The sequence below is a fragment of the Mauremys mutica genome, chromosome 13 (assembly GCF_020497125.1).
Source record: "Mauremys mutica isolate MM-2020 ecotype Southern chromosome 13, ASM2049712v1, whole genome shotgun sequence".
Classification (NCBI taxonomy): Eukaryota; Metazoa; Chordata; order Testudines; family Geoemydidae; genus Mauremys; species Mauremys mutica.
In genome coordinates this window covers 12,770,708-12,792,498 of record NC_059084.1, presented here as the reverse complement: position 1 = coordinate 12,792,498, position 21,791 = coordinate 12,770,708, and the positions used below count along the sequence as shown (strand labels likewise).

General features: G+C 41.1%; 1 protein-coding gene across 4 annotated transcripts in view; it reads right to left on the bottom strand.

Moving 5' to 3' along the window:
* Nucleotides 1-306: 306 nt before the first annotated feature.
* LOC123347285 (formin-I-like) overlaps nt 307-21,791 on the bottom strand; it is a 57,336-nt gene continuing 35,851 nt past the window's right edge. The window contains exons 9-18 of one of the 4 annotated variants that reach the window (XM_044984697.1): nt 19,411-19,522; nt 15,717-15,807; nt 15,060-15,146; nt 12,216-12,368; nt 9,581-9,710; nt 9,438-9,470; nt 7,709-7,812; nt 5,977-6,060; nt 2,890-3,056; nt 863-980 (exon numbers count right to left, since the gene is read on the bottom strand). In XM_044984697.1, coding sequence (XP_044840632.1) covers nt 977-980; nt 2,890-3,056; nt 5,977-6,060; nt 7,709-7,812; nt 9,438-9,470; nt 9,581-9,710; nt 12,216-12,368; nt 15,060-15,146; nt 15,717-15,807; nt 19,411-19,522 — 965 coding nt within the window. In that variant the 3' untranslated portion in view covers nt 863-976. Of the gene's footprint in view, nt 981-2,889; nt 3,057-5,976; nt 6,061-7,708; nt 7,813-9,437; nt 9,471-9,580; nt 9,711-12,215; nt 12,369-15,059; nt 15,147-15,716; nt 15,808-19,410; nt 19,523-21,791 lie in introns of all 4 variants that reach the window. The other 3 variants (XM_044984700.1, XM_044984699.1, XM_044984698.1) reach the window with 3 other exon arrangements.

The window sequence follows — 21,791 nt, the reverse complement described above, 5'->3', positions numbered from 1 at the left end:
TAATTTGTTGCGCTTCTGCTAATTATTCAAATTCAAAACCGTAGTTTTCCCAACTAATGCACCCAAAGTGCTTTTCATGTTGAAAATCATGGATGATCTTCCCCAGGATCTGTTACTTAGATGCCTCATGACAAGTTTTCATTCTGCTTTTCTGATGTTGTACCCTGCCTGCCAACACAACTAAAATCTCAGATCTTCAGTCACTCCAATAGCATGTCACTTGAATCTACAACATTAGTCATGAAAAAAGCACAATTTTATTGTACTGCTTTATAAAAAAAAATTATGCAGCCTTACACTCTTCTCATTATTCATTCTTAGTTGCCAGGCTGTAATAGATGCAGATGAACATGAATTTTTGCTAAACGTTTTCCTCTGTGGGTAAAGAGTCCACATTTCATTACAAAGCAGATGATACATTATTTAGTAAAATTACAGTAAGGAGAGTAAAAAATTAGAACACCACACAGTTATTCTTTCCTTGGGAGGACTCCATAAAATTCATTCAAAAGACTGGGTATCAAAGAAAAGTATTAAAAAGAGAATTTATAATATGCTAAGATTTTCTCCTCTCATAGTGTACGAACATTTCAGTGGATAAAATATTTTTGGCCCTCAAAATAGATGCATTGGTAAGAAAGTTAGAAACAAAACCAAGACGATGCACATAGATAATCCGGGATTTTGAAGGTCAAATTTTAAAACCTTGTAAGTGTATAGTATCTACTTTAACTATACCACACAGGGCAAAATTCAACCCTGCTCAGAGAGCAAGTACAATTTCTATATACCATCTAAGTCCCCCCAAAAGCTCTCAGTTCCATGGCACAAAATTTAAGAAAAAGTTATTTTCCTTTAACATTATATTGGTGACTTTATGACATAATGTCTGCAGAGACCTTCCTGAATTCCCTAATGAATGCAGAAATCCAGCCAAATAGCTCTTGAGAGTCTTGATCTGGTGATTCCCCAAATTTTACCTGTGAATTTGAAAGAGAAAAAATACTAAATATTTAACATTATCCAAGTAGCTTGAACAGCATCCTAGATTTTCAAGATCAGTACCCAAGATTAAATGCATTCATTATTATTGGTATTATGATTACAGGAACATCTAAAAGCCACAGTTGAGACTGGGGCTCCCTTCCACCAGACATTATGCAAATATACAATAACAGGTGGTCTCTGCCGCAAAGAGCTTAAAATCTAACATGACAAGTCAGAGAATGGAAGTATAATTACCCTAGTTTTACAGATGGGTAATACAGAACAAAGGGCTTCTTCCTAAAAACTTCCATTGACATTAATGGTGTAGGATCAAGTCCAGAAAGATTAAATGACTTGCCCAAGGTGATACAAGAATCTTTGGCAGAGCAGCTAACTGAATCCAGATCTCCCACATCTCAATACATTGCAGTTAGCTCAAGATTATCCTTCCCCTTAATTTAGTATTATTCTGTGGTTTCAATTCATACATCACCAAAATTCCAGGTCCATCCACAAATCATCCGAACTGATCACTGGACCATAGTGACAACTGAGGGAAAAGATTAAATAACCACGGAAACTGACTTATCCATCCCGCTGATTTTTTCATGTCCCAACTGAGACATACACAGGGGGCAGCATGGCTAAAATTATATACCTGTTGCTGACAATTTGGCTAAATGTAGAACTTTGTGTTCCAGGGATAGCAATTTAACAGATTACACAATAACCACATTAAATGTTAAGACTATTTTTAATTCTATATTTTAATTAAATCATTTAGCTAATCCACAAAAAATAGAGCTGTTCATAAAAAGAGGGGGGAAATGGTGAAAAAAGGAAATCTTATCTTGTTTTTTATTGAAAAAAATCATTTTTTTAAAATTGACTAGCTCTAGATTTGGTAAAAAGAGAAGAATAACTGAAAGTCTTATCTACAGTTTTCTTGATTATTTTTTCAAATTATGAAATTTTCATCATAAATTTCAAAATTCAAATCACTTCAACCAGCTCAAATAAAAACAGCAAAGTTCTCAATGACTCTTGCTGAAACTGTTTTACTTTGTGTAAAATGCTGGAATAATCACTGTGAGGGACAATGAGGCAGAGAATGACTCTTTAGCAGTGGTGGGCAGCCTGCAGCCCGCAGGCCACATGTGGCCCATGAGGGTAAGCTGACTGTGGGCCACGAAACATGTGGCTGATATTGACCATCCACAGGCCCGGCCCGCCGCAGCTCCCATTGGCCGGGAACAGCGAACCAGGGCCACTGGGAGCTGCGGGGGGCCGTGCCTGCGGATGGTCAACGTCAGCAAAATGTTTCACGGCCCACAATCAGCTTAGCCTCATGGGCCTGCGGGCTACCGGTTGCTACCACTGCTCCACAGCCACGTGGTTAGGGCACTCACCTCGGTTGGTGGCAGAACTGGATTTCAGTCCCTGCTCCAATTAATATTTAACTATTTGCAATAAACAGAACAGCTTCAGCAAGAGAGATTGATGGACACAAACCCTACAGTCCAGTGGTGAGGGTACTCTCCTGGGAGAAAGGGTTCAACTACCTGCTCCAGAGTGCAAATTCAAACCTGGGTTTCCCACATCAGTTCCCTAACCACTGGGGTATTGAGTAGAAGCAGGGGTGTCATTACCTCGTCCTTTGTTTTCTTTCTCTAGCCCTTAATTTCCTTTCATTAAAACAAAAACACAACTAGTTTGACATAGTTAGCTCAACTTGAAACTTTTTTATTTTGAGTCACCAGAAATCCTGAAAAAAATCAGTTTCAGTGAGATCAGAACCAAAATTTTTCTTCATTTTTTTTAGCTGCTAGCAAACTTAAAAATAAATAATAATAATCTTAATCTTCACATAGCTCTCCCCATGCTCCCATTGTCCCCAGCAACCTGGTCAGACTGCATCTCCTGCAATGCACCATTTTCTCCCCTCTAGCAGCACATCCTGGGAGCTGCTGGACCTGGTTCATCACAGGAGGCGTAGTCCTGGTGCACAGAAGAAAATGGAGACATTTCTGCTTTGACCCAAATATTTCTGTTTTCAGGCATTTGGTTTTCTAATGAAAAATAAAAAATAAAAAAAAATTCTGTGGAAAGCAGACACTCTGAGGCCTGGTCTAGACTGGGGGTGGGGGTGGGGGGTCAATCTAAGTTATGCAACTTCAACTACATGAATAACGTAGCTGAAGTCAACATACGTAGACCTACTCACCACGGTGTCTTCCCTGTGATGAGCTGACTGCTGCCACTCCCCCGTCAACTCTGCCTGCGCCTCTTATGGCGGTGGAGTACAGAAGTCGACAGGAGAGCACTCGGGGTCAATTTATTGCATCTAGACTAGACACGATAAATCGACCCCTACTGGATCGATCGCTATCCATCGATCCAGCAGGCAGTGTAGACATACCCTTAGAAGAATTTCATTTAAATTAAAAACACAAATTCCACCCAAAAAAAGGGGGGAGAGAGAATTTTGACTCTCTCTAGAGATAATCCACACAATGTGCAATCTATTAGAAAACAACAAGTTAAAGCAGCCATCCTATAAAAATCCAGAGCTAGGGATGGGATTAAAGGCTCAGATCAACTACAACCCTATTTCAGTTCTCTGGCTTTAGGGCATATGGTGGTTCTTAACTTTAAATCATTTACTGGGGTTTAATTAAGGAGGTTTGTCATCATTTTCAAGGGCAGTTCCTCAATGTCATCAATAAGTTAAGACCCTATAGTGCTAGAAATGGCTTTTCTAACAGATCAGGAGAAATCATAGAACTTGCTCAAAAGGTTCATAATAAGAGAAGTTTAAAAAGGCATTTTGTGATTCTTCAAGGCTTTATCTTGTCTATAACTGAGAGCAACAGTCCTCCCAAGACTGAATAGCATTCTAGTAGTATTACAAGCTGCAACTGAAACAGAATGAATGATCTGAATGAGGAGATATTACTTGTTCAATTGATTAACAATTTCCTCTCTCTCTCTCTCTACTTTATCATTCCAATAATCAGATTCCTATTTGCGACCATGGGTCTAGCATCTAGAGAAAAGGAGATGGACCACCCAAAACATTATTGGTTGGTATCAGCTCAGTAGTTTTGACACTGTGCTCCTAACTGCACCTCTTGGGTGCTGGAAGCCTTTGGTCTTTGGCAGGCCTTTCTCAACACACCGGGGGTGTACCGTTATTTAAGCAATAATGAGTGAGGCATTTCCTAGGGCTAAGAGCCATCTGGGAACAGTTGACAGCCCACAGCTACACCATGGGAAATTATCCCCAGTTTATCATAATACCACAGAAATGCCATGTGCTAAGGTCATTACTGCTTTCATAAGTAGAAATGAAATAATAAAGATAGACCTGTGGGGGTCTATTTTATTGGCACCTGCAAGATATTTCCAGAACATGTATCCCCTGTACTATTGCCTATGGGTGCTGTTCAGTTGATAGGATAGGATAGGATAGGATTCATGCAAACACACACAGTTGTCTGTTTGCTTTAGACAATGTCCTATAAACCCATGTTCCAGAATAGAACCCTCTAGAAAAGAGCACTCCTTTCCTTCTGTTTGAGGAAGCCAAAAATCACAATATTGAAATATAATTATAAAACCAAATCCTGAGGCACCTTCTGTCCACAAGACAGCTTGAAACCTGTGGATCTCCTGCGAAAGGGGGACAAAGAGGTCCTATAGGGGATGATGGCTTGTTGGTGCATGTGTATAGTGTAAATCCTGATGGTGGGGCTACAGAGCAGCAGTCCACATCCAGCAGCAGCTGGACCGGGTGACATGGTGCAGCTTCATGGGTAGACTGGCTGCAAGACAATTCTGTTTTGCGGCAACTTGCAAGGTTTCAAAATTTGTTTTCCTTCGGCACTGGAATAAAACCAAATTCTTTTGAATGCTTTTGCAAAAATGGAATGTGTCAAAATGTCTGTTTTCCAACCAAAACTTGGGTTTTTCAATTCAGGGAGGTGCATGTCATGCTGGGTAAGGCATGGACCTGGAAAACCTAGGTAGAAGACCTAGGTGCAAGTCCTTGCTCTTCCTGATTCTGAGCAGTTTTCCATCCCAGATCACTCTGAAGCAAGCAGAGCAAAGACTTGAATCTAGCTCTTTCACCTCGCAGACCAGTGGCCCTAAGCACCAGGCTATAGCCTCAGAGTTGCTGTTGCTGCAATTTCACTGAAAATGTTCTGACCAGCTCTATCCATGAGTGACCCAAGCCCTAGTTCCGAGTTGAAGATAAGGATCCTTTCCCACTTCTCTACTGTTTTCTTTTTACACAGTCTTTGGTTGCAGGCTCAGGATAGGATCCTTAGTGTATATCCTGTAGTTCACATCTGGCTTCTTACACTAGGTTGAGGCTGTTCTGTTTTTCAAAAGCAACAAGCCTCTGAAATAACCTCCAGCATAACACCACTATTGCTACAGCCAGCGGAGCTGAGCCAGTGATACTACGATGCCAGGAGATTTTTTTTTAATGTCATTGTGGACTAAGCTTTAGAGTTTCTGCCTCAGTTTCCTCTCCGGGACAATTGGGATGTACTTCATGTGGGTGTTATGACTTAAGTTTTGGAAAGACCTTGAAGATGAAAAGTCTATGAAAGTGCTAAATATGTATTCATTTTGTTTACGAGCCTTGTTTGTTATATAATAATGGCTTGAATTTTGAAGGTGAGCACCTGCATTTCCTGTTGTCATCCACAGTAGCTGGAGGTGCATAGCGCCAATGAAACTCAGGCTATAAACCCTCAGAAAAAAGAAATGGCAAACGCTTATTCAAACCATTCTGCCACTGATCTATACACAAGGTGAGATATGGTATTTCTTACCAGAGTTACACCTAAATCTATATGTACTGAGGGAAGTGTATCTAAAACATGTGTGAACTCCATTTATGGAAGTTTGTGCATTTTTAGAAAACAGCTTTTAAAAAAATGTAGATTTCTTTCACTTATGTTTTAATATAGTATGTACCAGTGTGTCAGTGTAGAGCTTCTTCATTTCATCACATCTTTTTGACAATTGGGAAAGGTGTCCTTCATACTTCTGAATTAGATCCTGTAATAAATTTTAAAAAACCCACAATGTTGAGTAGCTACAAGGATACAGTATGAAAGCAATACTTGACAGCAGTCAGAAGATTTACTGATAACAAAAAAGAGAATGCAGGTCAAATTTTCCATGTGCCACCAAGACTGTGAGATGTGCAAAATATAAGCCTACTCACAATCTTCTGCATTTCCATACAAATATCAGATTAATGAAGCCAATAAGAGAGTTTCAGAATTTGAGAGCTCTCAGGAGTTTGTCCACTGAGATGACTTAAATCTATTAAAAACAATTAAAGTAAAAAATGCAAGTTCAAAATTGTAGGGTCCTTGAGCTTTATTAGCCACTGTGCATGTGCAGCTGCATGCACTGTTGCTGCATTCTAACACTTGTCCATACAGGATTTAGTGCATCAAAAACACATGGCTTAAGTTGCATGGACCTATATTCAAGTTACCTGCTGGAAATAAGGCTACAGAAATCTCAATTTTGAAACTGGGGATGTTTCTTAACAGCTGTTCTCTTCTAATTAGTCTTATTAAAACAATGTATATTATTACAATAGCTTAGTACTCATCAATGGCTAAAAGATGACACTCCAATCTGCCCAGTCTAAGGGATAGCATGTGGTTGCATTGCTTCTGGAGAAGCCAGTGGCGTGGGAAATCAGTTTCTCTGCCAGTCTCCCTGCTGTTTGGGGACAGAGTAAACTCTACCAGGTTTATTCCTGGGGTAGTGTACTCTCTACCGTGCCAGCACAGTATGGCTGACGCCATGTGCATTGTGAGGGAGGAGGAGGAGGGCTCTGCCACCACACCCTACCCAACTGCATGGGGAAGGGACGTAGCAGCTCTGTGAAGCCTTGTCATCAAAACCAAAATGTTTTGGGAAGGTTTCTCAGGCCCAGGATGGAATTTCTAATCAGAAAAGAGAGCCCTCTGTGAGCATAATCAATAGTCAGGGGGTTACCACACTCACCAGCAATGTGGGAGACCCAGGTTCAAACTCCTGCCCTGCTGGATTAGGAGTAGGGTCTTGAATCTGGGTTTCACACATCCCAAGTGAGTGTCCTGGGCACCAACCTATCAGCTATTCTGGGCCAGCCCCCATTCCCGTTCCTTCTCTCATGATAGGACAAGAAGCAATGGGCTTAAATTGCAGCAAGGGAGGTTTAGGTTGGACATTAGGAAAAATTCCTAACTGTCAAGGTGGTTAAGCACTGGAATAAATTGCCTAAGGAGGTTGTGGAATCTCCATCACTGGAGACCTTTAAGAGCAGATTAGACAAACACCTGTTAGGGATGGTCTATCTAATACTTAGTCCTGCCATGAGTGCAGGGGACTGGACTAGATGACCTCTCGAGGTCCCTTCCAATCCTATGATTCTATGGTTTTTTGCAAAAAGTTTTCACAAGGTCTCATTTTTGTTCTGCATCAGAACAAAACCAGATTCTGAAATCTCAAAAATTTCTGTGGAACAGAAATGTTGGTTTCCAGCCAGCCCGAGTAAGTAGCCGTCACAGAGACATAACCGTCAGTTTGTATCCTATTGCACCCTGCGTCAGCTGGAAAGCCAGTTTATACTGAGCCCTAACCAAGTAGAATACATTACTCATCAGCTATCTCCAGTCTAAAATAAAGTTCTGGTCAATGTTACCTTTAGTTCCTTGTAGAACTGAGACTCTTGGGTTGTTGCCTTGATAGTCTTGGACTTAATAAACTTTTTGTACTGAATAACATTTTCCAATTCTTTCTTTAACACTAATCACAAAACAGAGAGGAATTGACACATTTCAAGAACTTTGGTAACAAACACTCATTAAGTTGTGTAAAGGCCTGCTATGCTTCACAAAAAATCATACAAACTTGAACCTCCAGATCCATAGCACTGGCTGCTACCAGTTGAGCTATAGGACTAACTGCAGTAGATGGCAGCAAGAGAAAGCTATTATCCCAGAGGTGGGGTGGACCACTAGAGCTGGGTGCTGAGTTCCAGAGGGCTGATTGGGAATGCAGTCCAGCCCTCTTTCTCCTCTACTCCAGGAGTTGGGGGAGCTTCTGCCTTATGTGGTGGCCCCAGTAGGTAGGACTGGTCCCTGGGGATGCAGGCTGGGTATGGGATTGGCTGAGCGGGGAGTTTGACCCATCTTTCTTTCTCCTCCCGCCACCTTGGGAATTGGGGAGCTACATCTGGTGTCGCTAGAGGGAAGGGGAATGCATCATGTGATGGGTTCAGGTTGATGGGTGAGCCCAGTCCAATTCTCTTTCCCCCATCCCCCAACACTACAGATAATCTGGCAGCTCCTGGTAGTTCCAAGTACACAGTGTCTGTTGTTGCAGATTTGGCCATGGCAGCATGAGCCTGGCCTTAGAATAGCCAGTGATTTGGGCAGGCTGCCAAAATGCTCCCAAGGAATGCAAGTGACAGAAGGGAAATAGTGATTTTTAATAATTTATAGCTCAGCAAAATCTGAGTGAAATTTCATGGGATGAGCTAAAAAGGCACTTCAATAACCCCGAGGGTGTACACCCGATCAAATGCTTGGTGCAAAAGAAGCATAGAGCTTCTCTGAGGAAAGCATAGAGTTTCTCCGTCCTTCATAAAAATGGCAATCTAAATATAGGGGTCACTACCAGCTCCCCCTATAGTTAGTGCTTCTGTCATGTTGCCTAGCATAGAAGATGGACTTCTTGGTCAACAGTTCCAATTATCATCCATAGCACACTTTTTAAAAAGTAGATTAAACATTTGTAAGCGTCCTGCTTCTGATAAAATTGAAATACACTTATATTTGTTTTTTATGCCTTTGTTGCTCTACAAGAGCAAATCCAAAGCCCATTCACTTCAATGGTCCTCACACCGATGAATTCAATCGCCCTTTATATCTAGCCCCAAATTCCTTCAAAACCTTCTCAATTGCTATCTTATATTTGACCTCCCAGTTTTGCTCCTTTCTACCAGCTTCACTAGCGATGCATTTCCACTTACTGAAGATACTGGTTTAGCTAAAATGGCTTCTTGAGCTTCATTACTTAACTATATTGAGTTTTCCCTTGCTTTTCTGCATGCCTTCTGTGACTCTCCTAGAAGTAATTTTGATAGAGCACCTGTATCACTTAACATCTGAGTTTAAGGCAAACTTAATGGATTTTGCTATTATCAGAAAGTATATTTCAATAGATCATTTCTAACCATATGGACACACAAATATTTCTTTTTAAAATTCCACATGATAACATGACGTTTATATATAGCCATGGCAACCTCTTACCTCAATATTTTGAACCTCTTTACAAACTACAAAATAAGTGCAATAAAACCTGTTTTGAGTGACTGCACAATGTATGAAAGTCTTTCTGTGAATTTAGAAAACGTATTTACATACCATCAACTTCAGCACGGAGACCTTTGATGGACGCTGGAAAGGAACAGAATGGGAGATTGGAGGGAGGAAAAAAATGTTAATAAAAATTATGCACATAATGTGAAGATGGGGACTTTTGCAAAAGGTTTTTTTTATCCTCTTACCACCAGGAACAGCTTCAAATTCTGTCAACTCCTGAGAAAATTTAGCCAAATCAGGCTCATGTAAGAAGATCTGTTCCACAAGGGCATGAAGCAAGGTGATCTTCCTCTCCTTACCCCGCAGCAGTGATAACTACAAATAGAATACAGCAATAAATTGACAGTCTAGGTTATTAGACATTTTTTAAAAATTGGAACAGCAGGGATGTTGATAGCTCCTAGGTAAATTTGACAGGAATAGAAAACACAATGGAATTAAACCTCTCTCTTTTCAATCTGCCATCCCACATACATTTCTGCTTAAAATTAACTTTGCATTTTCTCAAGTCCTTTATTGTTCCTTTGTAATGTTTCATTTTTAAAAAACGTAAGATATCTTAATTGACTGCAATTGATTCTGCATCTCTAAATATGCTCCTGCCCCGGGTCCCATTTAAAAGCATTATGTGGTGTTCATGTAGACAGAAAGGTTTCTTAATAGAATCTGGGGAGATGCTTTGTGTCAGAAAATGATTTTGAACACATTTTTCATTATAATAGATGTGGCATTACAGTACTTATAAAAAAATTTACTGTCTCAGAACTGTCACTCGCATTATAAATTACACACACACACACACACACACACACACACTAAAGTCTCCTGTGGGAAAAGAAATCCGAATAATTTAAAAAAACAACAACCTCTCTTCTATTTACAGATGAGGCATAATCTGATAATATTCTTAAAAGGTTCAAAGCATCCTACAGAATATCAATTCAATTCTTAATTCTGGGATCAGATGAGATTCCGTTATTGCTGAGTGGCGTGGGGAAGCAGGTGTATGGATGGGAAATGTGCTCAGTGGCAATATTTTCTGCTGGCAAATTTTGATGAGGCAGGGAAAGATGTGATAGAAAAGTTAGTTAAGAGATTGTTTGAGAACTAAGGGCCAAATTATGGTTGTCCCAAGGCAAGTGTGGCAAGTGCATAGGATTGATATGGCTGCATAGGGTTAATGTGCCTAGCGGAGCCAGTTGGGCACTAAATTGGCCAGCAGCTTTGAGCAGCCCAGAATGGATATATCAGAACGGAGAGCCTGGTGAGCTGTGCTGGGGGGACTGAATCCTTTGCCTTTGAAAAGGCATAGCAGGTACCACCCCAACCCCCACACAGCTCTGCCGCGCCTGGCAGCTTTCCCACCGCCCTTAGTTTAAAAAATCCTCTAGAACCTTTGTAATGTTAGATCCCATCAGTCTGTTGCATTTTGGTTTAGGTGGAGCCCATCCTTCCTGCACAGGTTTCTTCTTTCCCAAAAGGTTCAAGGTTCCCCAGTTCTTGATGAAGCTAAAACCCTCCTCCCTGCACCATTGTCTCATCCACACACTGAGACCCTGCAGTTCTCTCTCTCTTCCTGCCTCCGCATGTGGGCCATTTCAGAGAATGCAGCCATGGAGGCTGTGAAACAGGAGTGCTGCAGCTGCAGAGGTTCAGACTAAGGGGGCGGTAAGTCTGCATGGCCTACCCTGTGCACAGGGCCGGCTCCAGGGTTTTTGCTGCCCCAAGCAGCAAAAAACAACAACAACAAAAAGCCGCGATCACAACCGGCGGCAGTTCCACTGCGCCGCTTTCTTCTTCTGCGGCAATTCAGCGGCAGGTCCTTCCCTCCGAAAGGGACCGAGGGACCCATTGCCAAATTGCCGCCCTTTCCCCTTGGCCGCCCCAAGCACCTGCTTGCTGAGCTGTTGCCTGGAGCTGGCCCTGCCTGTGCAGGAAGGGTCAGACCCTTGGAGGTCTGGCACACTGAAGGGGTTCCTCCTAGAGACTATCACAAAGCTATGGGCATAGCACCGATCCTGTGGATCTTTGACAGGCTGTCTGACTGCGGGTGGTGACACTCTATTGTGTCCCTGAAAGTCTCATCATCATACCTGTCTGTCTCCCTTAGCACCTCCAGTGCAGCCACTCTGGCCTCAAGAGTCCGTACTCTCTCTCTGAGGGCCATGAGGTGCTTATACCGTATACTCACCTACGCCACCAGCCCCTGAGGAAGGTAATTGTACATGCTGAATTGAGGGCAATAAACTAGATAGCCCCGACTCTGCTGCTGAGCTTCTGTCTGCATTATTTTTACTCTTGCAGGTTTTTTTTGCTGGGGAGAGTTATTGGCCTAAGTTTAGAGTATGTTTGTTAGATGTATGGGGAGGGGGGGGGAGTTCTCTCTCTCCCCTCCCCCTTTCTTCCTTCCCGTGATTCTTTTCTGGGAGGCTTTTCTGGCACCCACCTAGTACTTAGGTTACAGTCCCTTAGCCTCCTCCTCTGCGGCTGAACACTCAGCAGCCAAATTTTCCTTACCTTGTTAGCTCACTCTGTCTTATGCACTCTCACTCGAGCTTTCTAAACTCCCGGGCTTGTTAAACTGCTGCTCTCCCTGAGTTGGCCCTGCCCCCTGGGCAAGGGATCCTGAAGGGGTTATGGATCAAGGGACAGCAAGCTACAGCCTTGTTAATAAGCTCTCAGAGGTTAATGACAATTAGTTACCCCATTTTTAAACCCAACTGTGCTTGCCCACGCTAAAGGAAAATCAAGTTTAACATTGTGTTAGTTAATATGTGCTGTAACACAGTGTTTTCAATGCTAGGAAAAATGTTAATTCACTTTGGTCAAAGAAGACAATCGAAATCCTTTAGCCATCTCTCTTCCAGCCTTTTCATTTAAGTAGTTCCCAATGGCTAAGATGTACTCCAACACAGCAACAAATTTCTGGCTGGCTTGCAGCTCTTTGCACGCTCGGATCTTCTGGTTTATTAGCTGAAACACAAGAGCCTGACTTCAGTTCAACTGGAAGGTGTGAGTAAAATGAGGTCTTCACCTCTCTCTCTCTTTGTTAGGTCTAACTGTTCCTAGCTGAAGTACACAAGCTATAGTTTAGCTGTTGTAGGCCTGTCTTTCCATTAATTTCTCTTGGAGAACAGGCCAGAGGTTCTCATGAACCCCATGTTAAAATTCTGCCATCAAGATAAAAGGAGTGTTGGCACGATTTGCCTGCTTCTGATGAGGACATGCCCTTCCTGAATCCTGCCAAATTATCCATGCCAGAAAGGATTTATCCCTAGTCTCATAAAAATGCCATGAAGAGCAAATATTTTGCTATTGGAATATACCAGATTGCACCAACTATCAGGGGAAATGGATAGCCTAGAGCCCAGAAGAATGTCTCTATCCTTCACCTCACTCTGGCCCATTTCTAGGTATACCAGCTGAGCACCGTGCTATCTTATCAAAATACTCCAGACATGTTTTTTCCAGGAACAAGCTTCATCATTTCCAGCAATCAAACTTAATATCACTGTTTGCCCAGTGAGGCTGCCTTCTTTCTATGGTTAGGGATAAGAGAGCCTTTTTAAAAATAGGAAAAACAAATGAATCAATTCTCCAGTGCCTCACACAAAGCATACAAAGTTTGTGGGAAGGGGGAAAAACCCTTTTTAAAATATTGCCTGTACATCAGAGTCAGGCAATGTAGTAAAGTATATTGATAAGACACTACTACTTTATGTAGAAATTCTACACATTACACACGCATGTTATTCAGCCCAAGTAATAAGACACCTAGGGAACTAATATACCGTGCAGTGAGTAATAAATCACCCTTGATTGTATTATAACTTCAAAGCAATCATTATACCATATTCCCCAAATATTCACGGTTATTTGGTTTCAGTGTGGGATGGCAGGAGTGTAACATGAGCTAGACAGGGTCAGGTGTGTGTGTGTGTGTGTGTGTGTGTGTGTGTGTCACCAGTGTTCTCTCTCTATTCTTGTTCTGAATTGTGCTCAGTGTTACTATGGTTTTAATTAGAGCTAGGGTTGCCAACCCTCCAGGATTGTCCTAGAGTCTCCAGGAATTAAAGATGATGTCATGTTGATGGAACCTCCAGTAATACATGCAAGCCTAATTAGAGTTGCCGGGGGACGACAATTCCATTTTGTGGCAACTTTCATTTGTTTTCACTGCAATGCAGAATGAAAACAAAATCTTTTGAACATTTTTGCAAAAAACGAGTTTGCCAAAATGTCCATTTTCAGCTCAAAATGTGTGTGCAACCTGGTGGTTAGGGCTCAGGCCTGGGAAGATGCAGGTTCCAGCATCTGCTGTAGTATGGAAGTTTTTTTCCTCAGCTTACTCTGAATCAGAAAGAGCAAGGACCTGAACTTGCGTATCCCACCTCTTTGGCCAGTACTCTAATTAGGCCAGGGGGTCTCAAACTTCATCGCACCACAACCCCCTTCTGACAACAAAAATTACTACACAACCCCAGGAGGGGGACTGAAGCCTGAGCCCACCCGAGCCCTGCCGCCCTTGTGGAGGGAGGCTTTGACTTGGGCTTTGGTGGGGCTCAGGCTTTGGCTTCAGCTCCAGGCGGTAGGGCTTGAATTTCAGCTTCAACCCAGGCCCCAGCAAGTCTAACACCAGCCCTGGTGACCCCATTAAAACAGGGTCGCGACCCACTTTGGATTCCCAACCCACAGTCTGAGAATCACTGAACTAGGTTATAGAGTCAGCGAGTATCTAACTCTGAGTATGTGTCTCTCTCTCCCATCAAAACCAATACATCTCTGTGAAACATTTTTATTTCACCAAATTGTTCCAATCAGCTCTAGTTTTAATGCCATTCCCGCAGCTATAGGGGCAAGAGGCCCTGGAACTCAGGAAGGGATTTAAATTAACAGGGGAGCACTTCTCCTGCTTGCTGGCCAATGGGAGATGGAGAACCTGACGAGGCGTGTGAGGAGGGGCCCAACCCAACTGTCACAAGCATGGACTCTCCCCTTGCCACTCTACTCTGGGCTGTCCTTCCCACTGCCAGTCCAATCAACACCAGGGTGAGTCAGAGCAGGTAGCATTTAAAATAAAATACTACAGTATTTTACCATAGCAGCTCCCCAAACACTGCAATGTCACTAATAGATGCTGTTCTAGTTTAGGCTTTTTTGGAGGGGGAGACTAACATTTAAACATTTATTCCAGGCAAAATGTCAGCTGTGCTGATTGGTTTGAACTGTGTCTCATGTCATTCCTGAGGTCCTGCATTCTGCAGGTGGCACTGTGTTAATAAATGACCTCAAGTTTTGGCTTATCCTAGAGTGTTTTAAACACACCAGCAGGTAGTACATATTGTATTTCAAATCTAGCCCGTCTCTAATTTAGTTTCATGCTAGTTTCGACTCCCTTGGCTATAAAAGCCATGAGCCATATAGATCAAAACCTTTTTGCACATTGCTTTTGAATAATGCGGTGAAATGACATCTTATACATCAGGCTGCCTGCATTATTACAATATGAGCTGTCAACATTATGGCTGGTGAACTGTTTTCCCATCGAAAAGCTCACCTCACATACACTGACTTTTAAAATTTGCATCAAAGACATCTGGTGCTTTAATATGTAACTGGTGGATTAGAGTTAAATGCAAACCATAAGCAAGTCATGTCACTTACAGGCTCCAGATCACCCATGCACACGGGAAGTTCTCGTATCGTAAGCAAAAGATCCAATCTTTGGCCTAAATGAGGAATTTTACACATCTGCATAGAACAAGATGGAATCTGAATCAGTTGTGAAATGATCATCCAGCAAATATTGTGTTCATCAAACATGTACTTTTAATAATGGGTTTGCCAATTCAGACATAGGTGCAGATTTTTATAGTGCTAGTCTCATGTATTAATTTTACACTACCCCTTAAAAATTTAGTCATGCAATTGCACACATAAGGAGCATGTGCAAATTAAGCACAGATACACACACACATTTGGGGCCAGATGCCATTAAAGGCAATGACACCGACCTCTTGGGAATAAGAATAGGCTCTTTCTACACACAATTCTGCGTCTAAAGTTTCTGGAAATCTGGCCCCAAACAATCCAATCCCTCCTTATTTTTAGTGGGAGCAGGGAGGATCATAAGATTTGCTTAACTTTTCTCCATATGCTCTCCCTCCTGAGTGCCCCTCCATATCCCTGTCTGGGATTAGAAATATAAATGCCAAAATTACATAGAATGGGCAGTTTCTTGAAGTGTTTTAACCCATGCTGGAAAATAGAATCCCAGAAATCTCACGTGACATGTTTTTAATGACTGCTACATTTGCTTACCTCTAGCATAAACTGATCAACCACATGCAGCTCTGAAGGAGATCCCTTGAAGGACTGATACATTTCTAAATCTTTTGGAGTGGGCAGATATCTGAAAAATAATGAATGAAAATAAGACACTCTCTTTCCCAGAAAAATATTGTATTATGATACAGTTTGTCCATTCCATATATTGCACCTCTGGTACTGTGTATTATATTCTACTTGTTCTGTTTCGGATTATTTAGTAAAGGATACTTCCCAGGAGTTCAATCTAACTGCAGGGGAAGCGAACAATAAGTGGCCACAGTAATGATTACAGTAATCAGTATCTGGTGATCACAGTAATCAGTTAAACACATACATGTGGCTGGGAAATACTAATATGCAGTACTTAAGCAGTGGCTTTTCATTTGTAGATCTGAAAGCACTTTCCAAAGGTGGGTATGTAGAATTATCCCTGTTTTACAAATGGGGAAACTAAGGCACAAAGACATTAATATCAACATTTTTTTTAGTGACCACTAATTTTTGGCATCTCCACTTGGTGGTGCCCAGTTTGAGATACCTAGGGTCTGATTTTCAGAGGTGCTGAGCATCTGCAGAAACTTTTGAAGTCAAGTGAAGTTGTGGGTGCTCAGCAGTTATGAAAAATCATGCTTCAGGGTCTCAAGCTGGACACTAAAATATAGCATATACTTCTGAAAATTCTGGTCCATGTGACTTCCCAAAGTCTCCCTCATAATACTGCTTGGAACAATCAAACTCACTATAGAGACGGGTGCAAATCCTTGTGTTTTGCTACTGATTTCAAAACATGAATAGAGAATTCACTCACAGAAGTAAGGAATGGTTTCTGAATCAAAATAACGCCTATGTTTGTCCAATAATATTCATCCAGTTCCCCAATGCAATTGGTTGCAATTAATTTATTTCATATTTACACCAGACAAAAAGCAGAATTTTGTCCACTGGCCATGACCTTAACATTTTAATGTTGCATTTAACTGTAAAATTTTGTGCATTTTCCTTTGGATAGTAGGATTTGGATTTCCCATTGATGTTTATATACTGTAACAGCTTCATTTTACACAGAAGAGGAATGCTTCAGAAAAAGTTTCCTGACTCATTGTAAACGTGTACAGTATTTAGACTCCTGTTTTCCTAAATAATTGGGGACAAGTTTTCAAAAGTTCCCATTTCAGCACCCAGATGTAGTGGGCAGATTCTCAGAAATGATCATTTTCTTGCAGTTTCTGTTGTTCTGAGTCCAGTGTTCTGAAGAGAAACTGCTAGGTACCGAACACTTTTGAAAACCTGCCCCCTTCATTTAGGTGTCTAAACGGGAACTGCAGGACACTGAGCTCTTTTGAAAATCAGCCCTTGATTCTGAAATGTATACGTATTGTCTGTTCAGTAACATTTTGAAATCTGTTTCATATACGGAGAAAAAAAGCTCTCAAACTCATGCTGAAATTTGTAACTCTATTAGACTCTGACAATACATTAGCACAGAACAGAACACCTGCCCTCCTATAGAATCTAACATTACATGCAGCTGCATCTGTTAATGCTTCCCTCAACATCATCACTATATAAAAGAGCATTTTGAAATCTTGAAAAAAAATCCTCTTCCATTTTATATCATTGCTTAATGGGCTAGAACCCCAGCTAGTGTAAATCAGTGTAGCACCCCAGTCTTCAATGGAGCTGAACTGATTTAAATCAGCTGAAGATGCTGGTGTAAATATAGCGTGGTGTCTTGAGGTCTGAACACTGGGTATATATTCGGGGATTATATGTGTTTGCAAATACAGGGTAGGTCTACGGCAAGGGCATTGTTTAATATCCTGAGTCATGGGGATTGTTTAATATCTGAGTTATTCTTGATAAAAATGCTCCCTGAAAACCCTCCTTTAATTTCAATAAGAGTTCCCGTAACTAGTGCGTTCTCTCCTAAGAGAGAGTTTACATTAGTTGCCACCTGCAAGTAGGGTTGAACTTGTTCTGTGCACTCTGCCAGATTATGTGACCAGTAGCATTTGTTCATTCCTATTAGCTCCACCCACCTGTTTGCTTGTATTAACTAAGTATTTCAGGAGAGTTAATCCTTCATCAGCATGTACTTTGCTCAGGATAGTTAGGAACTAGAGAATAAGGTCACTTTTTGTAACCAAGGCTTCGGAGTCAGATCCTTTGCTGGTGTAAGTCAGCATAGCTCCCTTAACTTCCACAGAGCTAGGCTAGTTTTCACCAGCTGAGAATCTGGCCCACAGATTGCATAAACTAGTAACTGAGTTGCACCCAGGTACCAGGAAATCTTTCACCAGAATATCAATGCCTTTAAAAACATTAATATGAATTTGTTTGTGCCCATGATATAGGGGAGTTATTGAATTTTCTAAATCTTCTTCTATTGCAGGCAGGTTTTTGTACAAACATCTCATTCCAGATATGCAATACCACTGATCTTCCAGTTCTGGTCATCTTCTAAGCATAGATATAATTCCATACATTTTATAAGTGGTGTGTGATGTGGACAAACGCCCGGTACAGAGTAGGTCAGGGTTCCAAAATCACTTTTCAAAGGGCAGATTTAAACCTACGCTCTAAAGCAGAAGGAGCAGTATTTTAATAACTCTTTAAACACCTGCTTCCTTCACCTCTCCAACAATGTCTTGATCAAATAAGTTGAAGATGTTCTTGATTGGGGAAGAGAAGCAGCTGCCGTTGATTTTTACATGAGAATTTTAAATTTATGGCTAAGGTACCAAACCCCTGGAATAGGCACATACACATCTGTATGTATTATGGGGAAGATTTTCAAAGGCAAAAAAGGGCAGTTAGGCATCCAGGCTCACAAACTATTTAAAGGGATACTACCCAGTTCCTATACACTGAAAGCGGTTATGTCCTACTTGTGCCTTTGAAAATCTGTCCCTATGGATATAAATAAGCACAAATTTAAAAATTACAGAAACTTCATATTCGGTGTTGGATCAAAAAATCTCTACCCCTAATAAATACTGTGTGTGATGTCCATAACATCCTGTCTGTCCAAAAAAACTTTTATAAGACCTGCCCACCTTGCCCCTCTCCAAACCAGTATTCAAAAGGGAAACTGGATTCTCTTTTCAGAGTAGCAGCCGTGTTAGTCTGTAACTGCAAAAAGAACAGGAGTACTTGTGTCACCTTAGAGACTAACAAATTTATTTGAGCATAAGCTTTCGTGGGCTACAGCCCACTTCTTCGGACATGCAAGTACTCCTGTTCTTTTTGAGAATTCTCTTTGTTTGTCTTTTTCTCAAACAAATAACTGATGGCATACCAAGCTAACACTGGATCGAGGTGTAGTGGATTTTCCCCATAAAGATAATGCTGTCACGGACATGGGAAATCCCACTGACCCAATGCATTATCATTTCACTAACTTTCCACTACACATAACCACTACACCCAAAATCATGCCTGACTTGCTGTCACTTCTCAAACTCCTGCTTTCCTGAAGCTTGCACTAGCAATAGCACGGTGGCTGCTGGTTTCTTTGGGGAACAATGGATAGCAGACAATGACATTTATACATGCTCCTCTAATTTTCAATGCAGCAGTCAGGGTACATCAGATGCCTGGGTAAACACTTTCCCTGAATTTCCCTTTATTTGCAGAAAACGAATCTGGTAATAGATATCATAAAGAATTGAATCCAAAAGGTTACCTTCTTAGGGCTGTAATCTGCTCATCTGTAAGTCCACCACCGTCTTCATGTAGAATGTATAATTTTTCTTTCAGCTGGTTTGGTTTTATATGAAAACTTTTCAGAAAAATGTCTAGAGGGAGAATAATTCTTTGATTACTTGGAGATAAATGTACAAGGGAGGGAAACCACGGGAACATTTCACATTCACTTCCCCGATAAAATTAGTTTTCACTTAGCAGCCACTAAAAATTCAGGTGAAAACCCCTGTCTTTATATTCTCTGCAAGTACAAATAGCAGTAGAGCATCAAAAATCCATATTATTTTTTGTTAGCATGCAGTCATTGCATTAGACAGAACTATCAAGATACTGTCAGCTGAAGGCACACAAGTGCTTACTATTAAATATTCCTGTTGAATTCAGTAGTCAGAATACACTTTCATTTGCTTGGAATAAAAAACAGCATACAATTACACACTAATCTTTATTTTATTTCTTCTGGTGCTTTGAACATCAAAGATATTAAACCTTCCATTTATTGTTGTTTTTTTTAAAAGCTCATGAAAGGTACCAATTGACAGCCCTGCAGACTAGTCATCTGTTTATCCACAAAATAAAGGCAGCAGCAATGCAACCTTCCCCTACACTGCACTTCAACCCTCCCATGGAAGGGCCACCCCTAAAGGTATGTCTACACTGCAAAAAGCGTGCTCTTAAGTCAAGTTAGCCACGTCATCTGCAAATAGCATTGAAGACATGGCAACTCAGCTTTGCAGCTAAAGTTCAACCCCAGTCTCCGCTATAGGCTTTCACTCAAGCTGCTAACCTGAGTTGTCACGTCTTCACTGCTATTTTAACGTGGGTTAGCTAACTTGAGTTAAGAACACACCTTTTTAGCAATGTAGACATACTCTAAGGGACACCGTTTCCTGGGGTTCCATGCTCTGAATATGGTAGTTTGGGGGTTTTTTTATAATGTGCTAGAGACAGCCTGGCTCATATTAGAAGCCACAAAAGGGAAATGGGAATAGTCAAACAGGCTTATTTGTCTGTTCCCAAAAATGGTGGGTTAAGATCCCGCATTCTAAGCTAACTACCTGGAAAAAATGACTGCCAATCTCTCTGTGAATATCAAAGTTCAGCCCCTAAAGGCACAGCCCATAATACCATAACTTGTTTGGTACTGTGTTCTCAGCCTTCAGCGTCATCACCACAGAGCAAAGGGAAAAATATATCTAGAAACAGAAGGAAAAGTGAGACGCTTAAACATGCATCTAAATGTTGCTATGGACTTTGGCTCAGATTCTCTGCTGGACTGGAGCTCAACAGAAGCGGGTTGTCAGGAACCACACTTACGGTTCACTATTCTCTGCCTGGTCCCAACCCATGTTACAGTAGCTTTCGGGGGGGTTGCACCAGCTGGCAATGGACCCCAAGGGACTGTCTGCCAATTGGGAAGAGATGGAATATAGCATGTTCAATCTGTGCCTCCTTCCCCCCCACCCTTTTCCGCCCACTGCATTGGTGTCATGGCAGCCTACGAAGGACGAATCAGGATTAGAATATATTCCTGTTCCAACTTTCTCTTAAGTAATACTGTTGATGTGAGACCTGAAATACAAATGGATCAGAACTGTGACATTTCATACACATGCTTGGCCCAAAGTGAATCTGTGGAGACAGGAGAGCAGATGGGAAGAAAAGATGAAATTCTATGCACTGAATGATTTATTCAACAAATTTAGCCTCTTCCTGATCACAAACTGTCCTCAAACAGTTCATGATTTTCTTGAATGTATTCAGATTTTGAAATTAGTCACTGACTAATTTTTGGTCTGCAGACAGGTGAAATTTTTCAACTCAAACTTTTTTTTCTGGTGAAAAATGCAGATTCACCAACACCATAATATTTTGTGAATTTACTTCATCAAATTGTTTTGGTCAAAAAGAAAATGTTTTAATTCTAAAAAAGTTAAACATTTTTGTTTTGACATTTTCACAATAAAACATTTCAGTTCAAAATGACTTTGTTTTGAAATTTCTTTTAACTTTAAAATTTTTCAAACAAAAAATTCTCAAAATTGAAACAATGATTTTTTTCAGTTGCCGACGAACCAAAAAAAATCCATTATTTGTCTAACTCTGGTCAGGAGCAGTCCAATGTAAGTATTTAACAGCTAAAATTCAAGCTGCTGTATGTTGATTAGTCACAGAGGTCACATGGGCTTGCTTCAGTTTCTAGAACTCTTAGAATCAGGTTGCTGGTGCAAATATTTGTGGTCTGAGGTCAGAATTGGCCTTCCACTAATATTCTCTAATAGGTGCTTAAAATTAATTGTCCATAAACATTGGTGCCATTGAACTTATTTTCTAGAATAATCAGTGAAATCTGACACAAAA